The 15,769-nt window shown below is 44.3% G+C and overlaps 1 protein-coding gene across 2 annotated transcripts in view; it reads right to left on the reverse strand.

Moving 5' to 3' along the window:
• ADAM12 (ADAM metallopeptidase domain 12) overlaps positions 1–10,683 on the reverse strand; it is a gene marked incomplete at its 5' end in the record, with an annotated part of 180,886 nt that extends 170,203 nt beyond the window's left edge. For both annotated transcript variants that reach the window (XM_084289704.1, XM_084289703.1), the window contains one exon: positions 10,566–10,683. In XM_084289704.1, coding sequence (XP_084145830.1) covers positions 10,566–10,683 — 118 coding nt within the window. The remainder of the gene's footprint in view (positions 1–10,565) is intronic.
• Between the last annotated feature and the right edge of the window lie 5,086 nt (positions 10,684–15,769).

Genomic DNA, 15,769 nt, shown 5'->3' on the forward strand with positions numbered 1-15,769 from the left:
AAAGCACAGATGACAGGGCCCATGGTTGTCCTTTAGCTTCATGGTGTTTACATCACCACTGATGATGTATTTATAAATGGCAAGAGTATAAAGTGGCCATACATAAAATTAGATTGGAATATAAAGTTTCTGAGCAAATATACATTCAGCTCTCCTGAATCGAGAAAAAAAATGCTTTAAATGCACATTATTAGTATTAGGAATCAGACTATATTACAACAACAACAACAACAACAAATAAATTAAATTAATCTCAACTATCTATCCAGGGTTTGGGGGGTGTGCTTCCTGTTCTCTATTTCACTACATCTTCCAGCAAAAGCAAAAACATTACCCAAGCCATACATTAGCCAGGCACAGATCACAAGTTTTGCTGATGCCATCTTCAAGAATGGCACTCTCTTTGAGATAGGAATAATAACAAATTGTCACTGATGAATGTAACAATAAGACAGATTATATTACTATGTAATAATAAATATTTAAATGCTGCAAAATAAAACAATCTAAGAATTCCAGTGCACAGTGGTTAAAGTGTTTAAAGAAAGCAGGGTGCTGCAGGGAAAGGTGACTCCATCCCAGACAGACCCAACACACCCTGTAATTTGCATAGGATACAATAAGAAGTAATTTGCCTTAAAGCCAACTGTCTGTCCTCAAATTTTACACTAAGCACCAACAGGAAGTACAGCCATCCTCAAAAATAAATAAATAAATACATAAATAAAATAAATAAATGAGAAGCCCCACTAGCCTGATTTCTTCACATTACCCTGCTAACAGCACTTACTTGGCTTTAAAAGAGTACACAGTGTGCCAGACCCTGCCCTCGTCTGTGTGTGAGCACAAAAGACTGAGCAAGGTTTGACTGTGCATAAAATAAAAATCTTATCTCTTGCAGTAAAGTTTTTATTAGTTCTGAACCATAAATTACCTTTTAAACTAACCTTAGCACATCTGAGCAATACATTGATTCTCCCCACAAAATCTAGTTAAATCAGTTCTTTCATGGCCTGCCTTGAAAAATAATTCTTAAAAAAAGCCAGCTAATGGTACACAATGTTTTCCTGCTCTCACTCCTTCCCCCTTCCTACACCCAAGACCTCAGTCATTTAAGCACGAGTAACTTTCAAAAAAAAACATTCCATGGATCTTCTTGGGCATGAATCTTTTCTTTTCTTCACATTGCAAAATTACGTCTCATGTACCAGATTTTTAGAACATCAAAAGTCAGCACAGGTCTTTGCTGAACCTGAGCACAGAGAACAGCAAGATGACTCCACACATTTCTGAGTTTAATTTTCTGTTCTTCCTGTGTCTAATGAAAAAGGATCCTCTCTCCAGCTTGACACGTTTGTCAACTTCGAGCTAATCTGGGTGTGATTTTGCAGCGTGTCCACTTGATCTTTCACACTAAGCAGCTTCACAAGAACTGACTGCTCAGATGAGAAATCGGAGTTTGAGACACTGATTCCCTTTAACTAAACAGCCTGAAAAACACGCTTTTTAATATTTCAGTTTTATAATTCTAAGGACTGTCTCCTGTCATCACTTGTTCTTGCAGGAGTTATTCCCTTCCTAAATCCAGTTCTGCAGAGGAAATAATCTGCAACAGGAACCAGCCCTCCCACCCCCCCCCCCCCGACATCCCATAAACTCTGGCGAAATCACGTGTGCAGCATTTCAACGTGGACACGGGAGTGAAAGCTGCAAATTGAAGGTAACTCGCTGTTCTTCACCAGCAAGGGCTGCTGTGGTCAGTGTCACTGCGCGGCCAGCTGGACAAACCAGTGACACATTTCAAGGCGAAAAATAGAGACGGGGAAAAGAAAAAAAGAAAAAAAAAAGAAAAAGAAAAAGAAAATGTTCATTGTGAAACATACCCCCTAAGCAGTTGGATCATCTTAATCTTCAAGCTTCTGTAATACAACTGTTGGAAGGCTCTAAGTCTGTGCACAATAAAGTGCTTTATTCAGGGAACCATATGACTCCATCAGTCATTCAAGCACATGTTTGGCACAGATTGAAAGTGAAAAGCATAGCTAAGTCAAATATTTCAAAACTGAACTTGTCTTTCTAACACACATGGTTTATATATTGGTGTAATATCTATATAACTTTTCAGTTCTCATATACAGTAATGTCATGGCTAAACTACAAAATGATGTCTGCTGCACTCGGCAGCATTGCACTTCTTTGGAGTTAACACATGTCAAAAAGCCATTTGCTCGAAAATTAAAAGGGAACTATCACACTTGACAGATCCTCAAGAAAACCTTAAAAATAGCTTTTGTTCTCCCTGATTCTTGAATATCTACCCCTCAAATTAGGATGCTGCACCACTCTCCGCTGGCGAGCTGTGCTGTAACAAAGCCAGGACAGCCAGTTCCTTCCCTGTCATGCGCCTGGGATCGGGCTTCTCCTCTGTTTGCAGATGAAATATTGCTCATCATACAGAGGTACCCCTGCTGATGCAAATGCGATTAAAGCAATCTTGGGAGAGCACAGTGTGATTAAAGCATAAGTAATGTGAGAAGGATTTGGGCTCTCATTATACAAAATACATATTGAAATGCACTCAAGGAAAGAAGCCAGTATATCTCAATATCCTCCCTGTTCTCCAGAACAAAATGTGACAAGTGGAGTTGGGAGAACATTTGCCACCGACTGCAGGAGGGGGCAGGGAGGCTGCAGGACATTTCAGATGGTGAAAACCAAGCTTTATTACCGGGTATAGGATATAGACGTATACTATATTTAGGAAACAGCTGCCCAGCCTCATTTGCGATGCTGTTGTGTGTGACTGAGGAATTGCTATTCAGGACCAGTCCAAAGACAGAGCTGCTTTTTTTTTTTTCTTTCTTTTTTTTTTGTTTTCTAGAAGAGAACATTTTGAAATTTGGGAAATTAAAACCAGAGCAGCACTGAACTGGAGGGCACACCTGGTGATGGGTGGTTACCCCGAGGTTCCCCTGGGGAAGAGCTGAGTGCTTGATTTCTACAGGAGAGGGCAAATTATAAATGCAATATTCAAACCCAAAGCAGCTTTAAAAAAGAAGAAACATGACGGCTTTGGAGAACTTTTGTCCTCTTACTGGAAACCTTATCTTAAGCTTTCTTTGTTTCCAAGTCCTGATGCACACCATATAAAAGGCCCTGGCCATTCTGTTTCATGAAAACAAACAGGAAGGAACAAAGAAGAGGTAAAAAAGTATCGAGGGTTGCACACTACCTTTCACACAGGTATTTCCAGGATGCCATAATGAAGGACGTCCTATCTTAACTCAGCATCAGCCCAGCATCCACCCAGCACAGGTGCTACTGGGCGCATCTGCTTCTTCCTAAACTGCTGTTCCCTCCCAATGGAGGATCCCAGTCTCAGAGATTCTCATTCAGATTATAAATTCAGCCTCACACACTTCAGCATTAGAGACACAGCACCTAACAAAAACACTTATTTGGGTGGAGAAATAATAACGTGTGCTTTACAAGAACAGACACAACCACAGCACAGAGCTCCAATGTCAAAGAAAAAAAAGCAGAGAAAGTGAACGCATTCACTTTTCAGTGATGAGTGCACATAATAACAAGAAAACCTAGATCCAACATTCCTCTCCAGCTGCTCCCCTCCAGAGAAATGCTACTTTCCACTGAATTCAGTTCAAAATTACTCCCCCAAATACAATTTCCTCTCAGTCTTTTAAAAGGTACCGGACAATCTTTTTTTTTTTTTTTTCTTTTCTTTCCCCCCCCCCCCATGATTTAATAGCCTCCCTCACTGAATACAAGGAATCCTTAGTGTAACTGTATTGAGGGACATTCTATCCTGTATACAATATACAATCACCAGTGAATAAAATTATTGAGTGGGAGTTTGAATTGTCCTCGTCACATGCACACAAATCATTCATTCAGATGTTCTCTGGGAAATCACAGTGAAAGCAGAGCATACCCAGCTGAAGCAAATTTCAGTATTAATTTAGGTGAATGTTCATGGGAAACCATTTGTGGTTCTTTCCCAATCCTAGCAAATGAGCTAATGAGCTGAGGAGTTAATATCCATCATGAGTTTTTGTTTGTGAGGGGAATACCTGCCACCTGTATTATACAGTGGGGACAATGAACAGTTAGGTGTGCCCATGCTGACACAAGTTACCACCAAATTTTGTCATTCATCTTCCAAAAAACAGGAAGAGCCATGAAAACTCAGGGTTACTTGATGTTCTTGAAGCCACCTAACCTGTTCAGGTTTATGTGTGCAACCTTACAAGAACATATGCACTGCATTGGCCCATAACTCTCAACTTTCACAAGTTCTTCATGAGATGAGACAGAAAGTCAGGGGAATGGGCTAAAGTTGCGCCAGAGGAGGTTTAGGTTGGATATTAGGAAGAACTTCTTTACTGAAAGGGTTGTGAGGCATTGGAATGGGCTGCCCAGGGAAGTGGTGGAGTCACCATCCCTGGAGGTCTTTAAAAGACATTTAGATGTAGAGCTTAGTGATATGGTTTAGTGGAGGACGTGTTAACATTAGGTCAGAGGTTGGACTAGCTGATCTTGGAGGTCTCTTCCAACCTACATGATTCTGTGATTCTGTGACAGGAGTAACGATTATTTATTCTTACTCTTTCCTCAGGGTGGGAAAGATATCCAGGATATCTTCCCATGTCACCAATAGGACTTTGTTCATCGGACCTATGCATCCTCGGATCCCTTCAGGCAGACTCCAAATGAATAGCACAGAAAGTTGTGTTAACACCAATTTGTACAAAGGAGCCACATCCATGGAGGTGAGGAAAATTATCACAACTAAAGATCAGACTCACAAACTAGTCTTTAAATATATTATTATTTTGTGTAATGCAAAATAGACAAGCTCCTTCTTTCCAAAGGGTAAAGAGTTCTGCAATGACACTGCATTTCCCCTCAAACACACATCTTTACCCAAAGTATCTCTTCTGTGGGATAAATTTTCCTTTTTGAAGAGGCAATACATGAACCCATAAATACAATTTCACTTGAAATGTTTATCTCATGTTTTAAAGTCTGTGTCAAAAGGCACAAGCAGTTTTTAGCCTGAATACAGTTTTATGACCTCCAGTTCACAAAAGAACATGAGTCCAAACGAGATGCTATATCCTTCCCGAGAAGCTGCAGGGGCCAAATTTCATTCCCAGCTATAGCTGTCATAACAGTGTTCTCAGTGGCAGAGAAGGAATGCAAATTAAATAGTCTAGAATTGCTCTCCTCCTCACATCTTCTAATCATGGAAGTAACAGAAGATCTGCAGCACGTGTACAGACAGCACTGCTGAGTAAGGACAGTGGTGATGCCCAGCTCCACGTGTGGCCAGGCCCATATGCTCGCCTCATTTAGTGTAGCATTATGACAAAGTCCAGATTTTTTGATTTTTTTTTTTGATTTTTTTTTTTTTTTACATCACTATATCAAAACAAAATCCCATAAACACTTGGATTTGGTGATGTTTATATTCTGATATGTTCTTTCAAAGGTAAGAAGTCACACATGAAGTTTATTTCTCTTGCTTGATCAGCTGTTTTCAGAATTAGAAAACATTAAATAGAAGCAAGAAAACAGCAAACTTTCACCACTGTCAGAAAAATGTTTTTCAGTTAATGCATCTGACATATACCATTAGACTAGATTTGTAAGCACTGACACTGTTTGTCTTGACAAATATCTCAGAATAAACTAGCTAAAGATCCTTTTGTGCCAAATTCTGCATCCAGCTTTTTACGCCTTGCTGTGTATTATCCAGCATGCATAACAGGCCATGAAACATTCCACTTCTCGCCTTATTAGCTCATATATTTTGGATGAGAAAGGATATGTTCATCCAAATGATGGTTTCATCACTGTGACTTAGTGGATGGACAACCTCTACCCCTGATCCAACCCAATATCTCTCATCCTAGTTGCAAATCATGGAGGAGAGCACCATTTATATGTGGTATAAAAAAGTTAATTAAACAACATGAAGTGATTTAACAGAGGAGTAAACTTTTCTGATTAGATGATGCAGATGATCAAGTCACTTTCTGAAACACCGATGACAACACCACACTCAGTATCAATGTATTCTCCAACTCTTATGTGACACTAAACAGCTAATGCTGAGAACATTCATTCATTTCAGCAAATACCATTTGGCTTCTTCCACTAACACGAGCTTTCCATGCACCTCAAGTTCTTTTTGCAGTGGCGTTGTAGCACTGCCTACACCCCAGTGGGACTTCATAGACATTAGGGTAACTCTGCAGTTTAACATCATACCTTAGACACCATTTTTCTTGATAATTTTAGCAGTAGGCTCAGTAATACATGAATCCCCCAGTAGTAAGTTTCTTCATTATAAAAGACAATCACAAACTTAAAAATGCAGATGAGAAAAAAATATACCAAAAAAAAAAAGGCATAAAAGTGTTATTTTGAGATAATGACAATGCATTGTAGGACTGGTCAAAGTGAATAGCATTACCAGACAGATAGGCACCGTCCGTCTAGCTGAGCATCCAAATCACAGCGGGTAATAAACAAAACAAAGAATCACAGAATCACAGAATTGTCTAGGTTGGAAGAGACCTCAAGATCATCGAGTCCAACTCTGACCTAACACTAACAAGTCCTCCACTAAACCATATCGCTAAGTTCAATATCTAAATGTCTTAAGACCTCCTCTTGAGTCTGAAGTCTACTGAGAAAACAGCACCTTTCCTTGGGTATTATGTGACCCTTTTATCAAAAAGACAAGGACTGAATACAGTTCATAGAACAGTTTGGGTTGAAAGGGACATTTAAAGATGCCCAACCTTGTTGCATTGGGCACTTGAAGCATTTCACTCTGGTGTTCACCAGAAGGAAAACAGATTTTTTGTTGTGCTGTCCTAGAAAGAACCAACTGCAACCCTTTAACAGATTTACTCATGCCATGCCTTTTTTAATCAGTTTGTCATAGATTTGCCCTGGTCACTCAGCAGGGTGGAAGAGAAGCCCCTGCAGGTGGGACTTAGACTTTTGGTACTGTAAAATGTTGGAGATGACACATTTTTTCCTGGGAATAATCTGAAAGGCTAAATGAGACGCAAGTGCATGCAACATGAAGAGCAAAATCTGAGTGGGTACAGAGTCGAGGCAGCACCCAGCCCTTCATCCTCCCCCAGGCACATCCTCAGATGCCAGGCTCAGCTGGTGCGAGTACCCTGTCCTTGTGCCCCACTGCTGCTGCTGTCCGCCAGCTCGCCGACAAAGTGAAGCCCAGCTGGAGTCCTTGGACAAATTGCACTGGCAATATGAGACATGTTAAAAACATAGAGACCGCCAGTGATAAATCTGTCAGGATTAGGATATGTGAGGTCTGAACGAGGCTGGTGGCAGACCAAATAAGCCCTTATGTGAATTCAGCCTTTTTAAAACAGAATTTCGTGATCAACAGCATCGGCGGCAGCTGACAGTGGAAGCAGCAGATAAACAGAGGCCTGGGCTGCTGTGGTTGCTCACATGTGGTTGGAGATGCAGCTCCTGTGCCATGAGCAAGGTGAAAAGCAGCTGAAACGCAGCCCATCAGCCATTAGGCTGAGGATGCTCTTTGTGGCTGGATGTGCCCTTCCCAAAAATCTCAAGGAAAGCAAGAGATGAGAAGCCACCAGCTGCTCACCAGCGAACTTGAGAGTTAATGATGTGAAAATGGTTGGAAAAGCAGGCATAATGTCCTCAGCTGGTGTATTTTGGCTGGGATCTGTGGAGCCCTGTGGATGCAGAGAGCTTGTGCCAGGCTATCTGCAGGGGAGCTGATAGGAATAATCGTCAGACGAGAAGGTGAGTATACACAGACCATAAATATCTGCCACATAAGGTCCAACAGTTTGAAAGAAGACAGTGTTTGAAAATGAGTTTGAAAACAGGAGGCACGTTGGAGAGATCAGTGTTAAAGCACGATACAAGGAATGTTATCTCCTCCTGTAATTTATTTCCATTACAGCCAAGGCAGTTGCAACCAGTAGCAAAAATAAAACCTGGCAGAAAAGCTATTTTAACTGAAGGTGAAGAATTTTGGACTGCAGTTTTAGGGTTTTCTTTTTATTTTTTTTTCTGCTGTTCTTGCAGCTAACACCTAATATCTAAAAGAGATTTACGAGGTTCCCCACACACACTAATACGGACTTTGCCTTTACACACCATCACCTCGTTGTCTGCCCTGTAGATAGATACACAAAGGCCTTGACTCTGCAAAAAACTTACACAGACATTGAATTTTAGGCATTTGTCAAAACCTATAAGACTAGATCTTAACCTTCCAGACGTTATTCCCCACTAGGATAACAAAGCAAAACCAGCTTTCCTATCTTGTTGAGGCCGGTACTTCAGTCAGTTTTCCATGTCATCCATGGGGTCCTTTCGGGCAGCAGCCAAGAGCTGGAGATTTTGGCAACTGGAAAATGCAATTGTGAAACCATAAAAATTGGAAAGGAAACTCACTCTGAAAGCGAGAGGCGAGGCTACTTTTACTTGTCTAGCTCGTAACCTGGTAATTTCTGTTTAATATGAGAGCTGTCATGTTATGTGTGCCTCTTGCCTTTTCAAACAACCGCATCTCAAAAATGATTTTCAAGGCGTATCACAATTAAAATTTCTGTCTTAATCTCTAGGCGTGCGTTGCTGCAACAGTCAGGATGCCCTGGCGGCACCGCAAATCATGGACACCAGGCCCGGAGCAGCCACGGCGGTGGAGCCAGCTGAGGTAGAAGTCGCAGGGCTTCAAAGCACCCGGAGGAGATGTGTGCCAGCACAGCTAAGAGGGCTTTTCATCACCGGGCAGCTCCGCTGGGTCTAGCAGTGTGCGGCTGTAACTTTCAGCACCTCTGCGACCAAGAAAGCAGCACACACACGCTCTGGCAAGGCTCAAGCTGTTCTTTACTTCCCCAGGAAAAAAAAAGAAAAAAAGAAAAAAAAAAAAAAAAAGAAGCTACTTGCTGAGCACACTGGCTACAGATCCAAAAGAGCAAGTTATGGACATGTAACGGAAAGGAGCAGGAGGGATGTAGCAAAGCAACCGGAAAATCCGACTGAGCTGCAAGGGTCAGTGAGCACCACTGCTGCTTGACACCTAGCATCAGGACGGGAAACTGATGTACACTTCAGAGAGCTTAATTCATCAGCACAAATGTGACCTTAGAGACTCAGCTTGGCTCTTAGGGAATCCCAAAATACAGCCGTTGGGGTTTCCACCGCCGCTCACCATTTCTCATCTCAGTGTCAGATCTCAGCCACCCACAGCGTGCCTTTAATTTTATTAGAAGGTCATTACTTTGGGGTATGTTCATTTCTTCATTTCTTGGAGCCCCGCATCCCAAACCTTCCCAGGCAGGTAGCCAGGCGTACCCCATCCTAGCGTGCTTCCATCGCATGGAGGGGCTGGTCTGACCACAGCAGCTCCCATGGCCAGGTCAGGACATCAATGATCAGCCCACCCAAAGCCACCCCCTGCCCACACAGCAGGGACAGCCACAGAGGCACCATAGACTGATGGCTCTTCATCTACCTGAGACTTTCTGCAGCCTTTCTCCCCAATACACTGACTTGGTGTAAGCAAAGAAATACAACTGTTGAAGGACAGAAGTTAGGATCCCTCACAGAGGCAAAAGTTTCAAGTCCCGTTAATCCATTCATGTAAATCCCAGGTTAATGCATCAGCTTGCTCTGCCTGTCCTAGGATGTCAGTGCTCTGGCTGACGTGTGGCCAAGCACACCTCTGCCTCTCTCCTAGCAAGCCCAGAGCCAAAGTCCCAGAGAAAGTCTCCGTGCATACATTTGGAGACCAACAAACATGTACAAAGTTTAACGTTGCAGTGAAAAAAAGTCCCAAGACGAGTTTGCAGGAACACGCAGAGATCTGCGTGCTCTTCAGCGCTGTGAAAGATATTTATACGAGAGGATCTCCCTCCCTCTCTCGCATGAGATATGCATTGTCAGCTGTGGCTACAGGGAGAGGACAGGGCTCGGGGCTCCAGCGATTCCCGAATGAGCCCCGGAGCTGCTGTGCAGAGCCAAGTCGCTCTTTCTCGGCTGTGAGAGGGGATCACCGGGCTGCAAACCAATGCTCCAAACGCAGCCAGTGCTGCCTGCCTGCGCTCCCTTTGAATGAGCGGGGCTGCGAGCAAACTTTTCTCCGGCAGGGCAGCTCGCACCGGCTGCAAACAGGCTCCAGACCCCAAAGGAGCCCCCGCACCCCGCACCCCGCACCCTGCACCCCGCACCCTGCACCCAGCCAGGGGCTGCTTGCGGGGCTCTGACCGCTCCGGGACCGGGAGGGGGGATCCCAGGACGGGCCCCCAAGGGGCAGGGAGGCCTCTAGGGGAGGGAAAAGAGGGGGACAGCAAAGCGAGGAGGGCTCGGGAGGGGTGCGGAGGGGTGCGGAGAGCCCCCCCGGTGCAGCTCACGTTGTCCGGGCGGCTGCCGGTGTCCCCGTAACATGGAGCGTGGGCTGAGGAAAGGGTTTCGAGGTTTCCAAAGCTCTCGGTGTGCACGTCCAGCTCTCGGTAACTTACCTTGGGCTCTGGGTGATGCTACGAGGAGCCAGCCGAGGCTGAGCAGCAGCACGGCGAGCTGGGCTGGGGGGCGCGGAGGAGGGAAGCGCCGCTGCCCCGCACGGAGCCGCTTTGACATCTTAGCCCGGACTGAGGGAGACAAACTTTCATCAGCTGGGGCTGGAGAGCAGCACCATAATATACAGTTACGGCGAGGAGCGAGCCGGGACTCAGGATGTGAGAGATTTCCTGCATGCAGTTAACTCCCAAACCCCTCCTGCTCCTGCCGCACGGGCTGCCGCGGGGCTCCGCTTTCTTAGGGGGGGAGGAAAAAAAAAAAAAAAAAAAAGTTGCTCGGCTTTTTTTTTTTTTTTTTTTTTCTTTCAGAGAGTCGTGTGTGTGTGTTTTTTGGGTTTTTTCCCCCCTTTTTGGCAGGCGGGATGCGCTGACCGTTGCAGCCACGGAACAAATGAGGCCGCCCCCGCCGGGTCCTAGCGCCCGCCGCCCCCAGCGCCGAGCACCCCCCCAAGTTACCTCCCCTCGGGATCCCCCCCCTCTCCCTACACACCCCACCCCGAGCCAAGGTTTCCCCATTTTCTGCTGCACACGCAGCCCTGGCTGCTTCCTCTGGAAAGTCATCTGCATGTGTTCGAGCTCAGCGATTATTTATTGGTTTCCTAATTATTCCTGGTGCCGCCAGAAACTTATTTTATATTGTTTTTTTCAAAAAAAAAAAAAGAAACAACAACACGCCCACAGAGTTGCCAGATGCATTTTTTAAAATCTTCCTCATTCAAATTATCATTACCGACTGTCTGGGAGAATAACCAAATACAGATTATCTAATCCTTGGTGTACCACCAAAATACATATAATGCCCACATGTTGTGCAGAATGCTGCAGAGCAACCGAAAGAAAGATCCCAGTCCTGGAAACCCTTATTGTGCAGTTTTGCTTTTTATTCAGTGAGATTCTTCCCCAGTCTCACTTTTTGGGTATTGATACTTAGTTCTGCCTATTGACCCCATGCTCCTTGTACCCTGGACATCTCAGGCACAACAGCCATGTGATTCTATTAAAAAATATATATATATATATTATTATTTGGGGTGCACAGGTTTGTGTCTGTTCACAATGATCTGGACGATGCCTTCCCCAGCTCAGGCGAAACTCTGGATGCAAAGTCCCGCAGTTCCCAAGCCAGAGCCCTCTGCTGTGCTTGGCTCAAGCCATTGACCCCTGCTGGGCCGCCTGTGGGACAGGCACGTCCATGGGATAATAGTGGTAATGTCAGGTCATCTTGGAACAAATACACCTAGAAAAGAGCTGGGCCTCCTATCAGCTGCTTTTCCCCACAATTAAAACGTTTGTTTTCTTCCACCTCTCCCCTCAGCCTTCCACCCCAGACCACTCACCCCAAGTTGCCCTCAATTCTGAACGCTGTCTACATCTATCCCTCATTTCTTATCTTGGCAGCATCGATTTTCTTCATCACACCCCTTCCCGGGCAACCCCTATCCTTGTGAGCAGTTAATGTATAGCCTTAATTACCAAAATGCTAAATTATCCCTGCTTCCCCAGGATCAATTACATTTCTGTAAAAACATCTAAACTCAGCAATGTTTAATCCCTAAAAATATAAACTAATGAACTCCATTGACTATCTTATTAAGGACATGCATAATCCACACAGCACACTGGTTAAAAATGTGAAAATTAAACCAGAAGATTTGTTTGTGGCAGGCCCCTATAAATGCCACGTAGACATTTTTACGCTTTGAAGCTTTTTTTCCCTCACTTAAAAAACAAACAAACAAAAAACAGTCAAAGGGGGCTAGGGACTTTTAAATACAGTTTTGGTAATCCCATGTGGCTTTTCACTTAAATGGCAGTATTTTTATTTTGAGTAACTATATTTGCTAACAGAGAATGTGGAGCCAATTATATCTTGGTCATTCACTAGCATGAATGAGCTAGATATTATCAATGTTCCTCCTCCTCCTCCCCCAAAACTTAACAAGAAAAGAACGCTTGCATTTTACTGCACTAATTTTATGGGGTTGAAGTTGATAAATTGATAGTTTATCAGAAAACAGCCCCAAATACTTTATTAACAACATCCTTAAAGGAATGCTACTGAATTGTAGTTACTCTGACTCTGAAGAACAGCAGTACGTTTTCACAGCAGTCTCAAAACTCTTTTGCTGAAAAAAGAAAGAAAAGTGAAGTTAATCTGAAGTGCCCCTGCCTCACTATGTGCCTACGAGAGACCAAACCTTGACTTTTCATTTCTCATGTCAAACCACCTCCCACAATTAGTTTTACGAGGCTTGGCTTATCCACTTCAGAAGAACAAGGCTGAGTTTCCCTGCAGGAAATGAAAATTGCATCCAGGTTGTGTGGCTGCTTCAAAGGGGGCCACAGCCCCGATCCTGCAGGTTGTTCCCGCGGGCGATGGGCTGTCCGCTCCTCCTGCCCAGCTTTGTTCTTTAGCACTCTCGGGGACGGGGTGGGGGGATGGCTGTAGGGGGTTTCACTGTCTGAGATTTTATTTATCTTTGTATCTTTTGCTACTGCTTCTTTAAGGTTTCTTTCTTTAATTCTTCCTTCCTTCCTTCCTTTCTTTCTTTTTCTTTTTTCCTTTTCATTTTTGTTCTCCTTATCTTCCTTAGCATAGGTATTTAGTTTTTCTTTACTTCAGCCACGCGTAGCTTTTCTTTCCAAAACACACTCTGCTCTCTGTCCTACAATAGCAGCAGGATGTGAACAGCTAAATAATCTTTTCACTCCTCATTTTTATCTCTCTGGGAAAGGGAAAGCTAACAAATGGCCATTTCTTCCCTATAGATAGGGGCAGAGGGTGGCATATGCTGGCAGCTTGGTTTGCGCTCAGCTTTAAGGCTCAGCCTCTGCCCTGCAGGAACAGCAAGCCAGGCATCAGCTAAAAACCCCAAACCACAGATCCCTCTGCTGTACTGTCTCTATGATTTGGGATGTGTGGACGAAATATCCCCCCCTGCAGCTGTGGGTCACTTGTGGCTAGAGGAAAGCCTCAGGAAAGGAGAGGCGAGGATCAAGGATGGCCGAGGTGCCATCATGGAGCCCTCTTTGGGCACGTCTGTCAACTGCATTGCCTCTGTTTATTCTTCCCCCACTTCCCCTTGAAGTTGTTTGGAAACACTTAACACTCCTCCTTCAGCAGGAGGCTGAGAATTGGTAACATACATGGGGTGCTTGGCAATTTGGCCTCACTCTTGGTCAGCCCTGAAGCAGGGCTGCAGGTAGGCCTCCGTTTCTCTCCAGCCGCCATCCCTGCCCCTGCCTGGTGTCACTGTGTCACTTTAAAAGATCGGGTTGGAGGGGCTTAACCCTCAGCTTGCATTCACTTTGATAATATGTTGATGTAAGAAGCACACATGATTTTTAACAGTTCATATTTGACTGTATCAAAATACAGGCGCTCGGCCTCTGGTTATCGAATTACACGTTCAGGCGGGAGCTTTAGTTCACAGGGCACTGGAAAGGTCAAGTCAGAAGAGAGCCATATGGAAAAGACAAGTATGGAATAAAGTATGGAATAACTTACCTGGAAACAAGCATAACATGAGGGCTTGTACAGACAGCTAAAAGAAAGGAGATACACTGAGGGAAACATCAACCTCCATCAGTTTCCCCTTGGTTAAAGAAGAAGGAAATTTTAGAAGGAATTAGGGGCTGCTGGAGACAACATGAAGAAAAACAAGGGGGAGAATAAATTGAAAAAAAAAAAAAAAAAAGTAAGAGTGAACATGTTTTAAAAACTTCAGACTACAATACCATATGCTCTGGTGACATTAGACAGGAGGTACAAACAGGACCTAAGAGTATATACAGGAGTAACAAACTGTATGGCACTTGTGAGGTGGACTTTGGTACACTATGGAGCATAGAGTACTAAAATATGAAGAAAAAAACTGTGTTTGCTACCCTTCTGTGCTACAGCAGGAATTGCATCCATGAATAGGATGAAGTTAATGAAGCATGGATAAACCCTTCAGACAACTGAAAGATTATTTCAAGAGGAGAGGTTCTGGTGGGGAGAAATCACCTCTGTAATGCTGCTCTCACATCTTCCCCGATCAGCCGTGATCTCCTTTTGGATATCCAGGAAACCTCACTGTAATCACAGCATCGAGTGTTATCCAGAAATCTGAGTCCTTTTATTCCCATATGTGCCAAAAGGCATGAAGACTTGTCTGGGCTTAGCTACAGGGATCTACAGTTTTGGGGCCTCCAGGCTAAAGTTTTTGCTTTGTACTGTAAACAAAACAAAACAAAAAAAAACTTTTCCCTTTGAAATCTGTGTGTCCCCTAGCCAGCTGCTGAGACTTTGTGTCTCCAGTCTTCCCTCACTTCATTAATTTGCTGCAAAATCAAGATCCTGCTGAATTGTGACTGCAGTGGCAGATTGCAGTACTCTGTAATTAACAGGCAGAGATATGGCATAGTACAGCCTGACCCTTTGCCACAGAGCCTTTCTGCAGACCTCTGCCACAATGCTCGGACACAAAATAGCATGCTCCCAAGAATAGCATCCATCAGCTCTGCACACTGAAATGAAATACTTGCTTTATTGCATGCATTTGAATAGTTTGCTATACATACTTGGGAGAAGTTGCATTCTCTAGATTTTCTGGTCTGGGAGGGCAAGTTTCCATCCTCCGTATCTTCAGGGAGCACGCATTCCTGCACGCCTTGATGGGCTGTCATGCTGCCCCAAGCAGTGCACAAAGCCTGCAGCAAGGCGTTAAGCCCATGAAATTCAACGCAAGGTCAGCAATCCTACCTTCGTGCTATTGATATATTCCTATGTTCCTGCTTGCAGGTCCTTGCTTTGGTCATGGCCTTTTTCACCTCCTGCCCCAGAAGTCCCACAATGCCAAATTCGTATGAAATTGCTGCCCTGGAGCTCTGCCTTTTGCTGCTCCATGCCCTGCTCAGGCGAGCCGGTGGGCACCCAGTGCCACTAGAGCTCAGCCTGATACCAGGCATAGCCTCCTCCTGCCCTCTCTAGAGGACCAAGGATTTTCTCAGTGTCTCCTCTGCTGCACACAAACTTGCAAAACTGAGTTTGGTGTGGTTGAGCAGAGACTCCCTCCTGAGACAAACCCGCGAGCTGTTTGAAGTAACACGGTTCTTTGTAATGGCAGGGAACCACGAACAGCTACATCCCATGGAGAGGTTAC

The sequence above is a fragment of the Netta rufina genome, assembly GCF_964035555.1.
Source record: "Netta rufina genome assembly, chromosome: 7".
Taxonomy (NCBI): domain Eukaryota; kingdom Metazoa; phylum Chordata; class Aves; order Anseriformes; family Anatidae; genus Netta; species Netta rufina.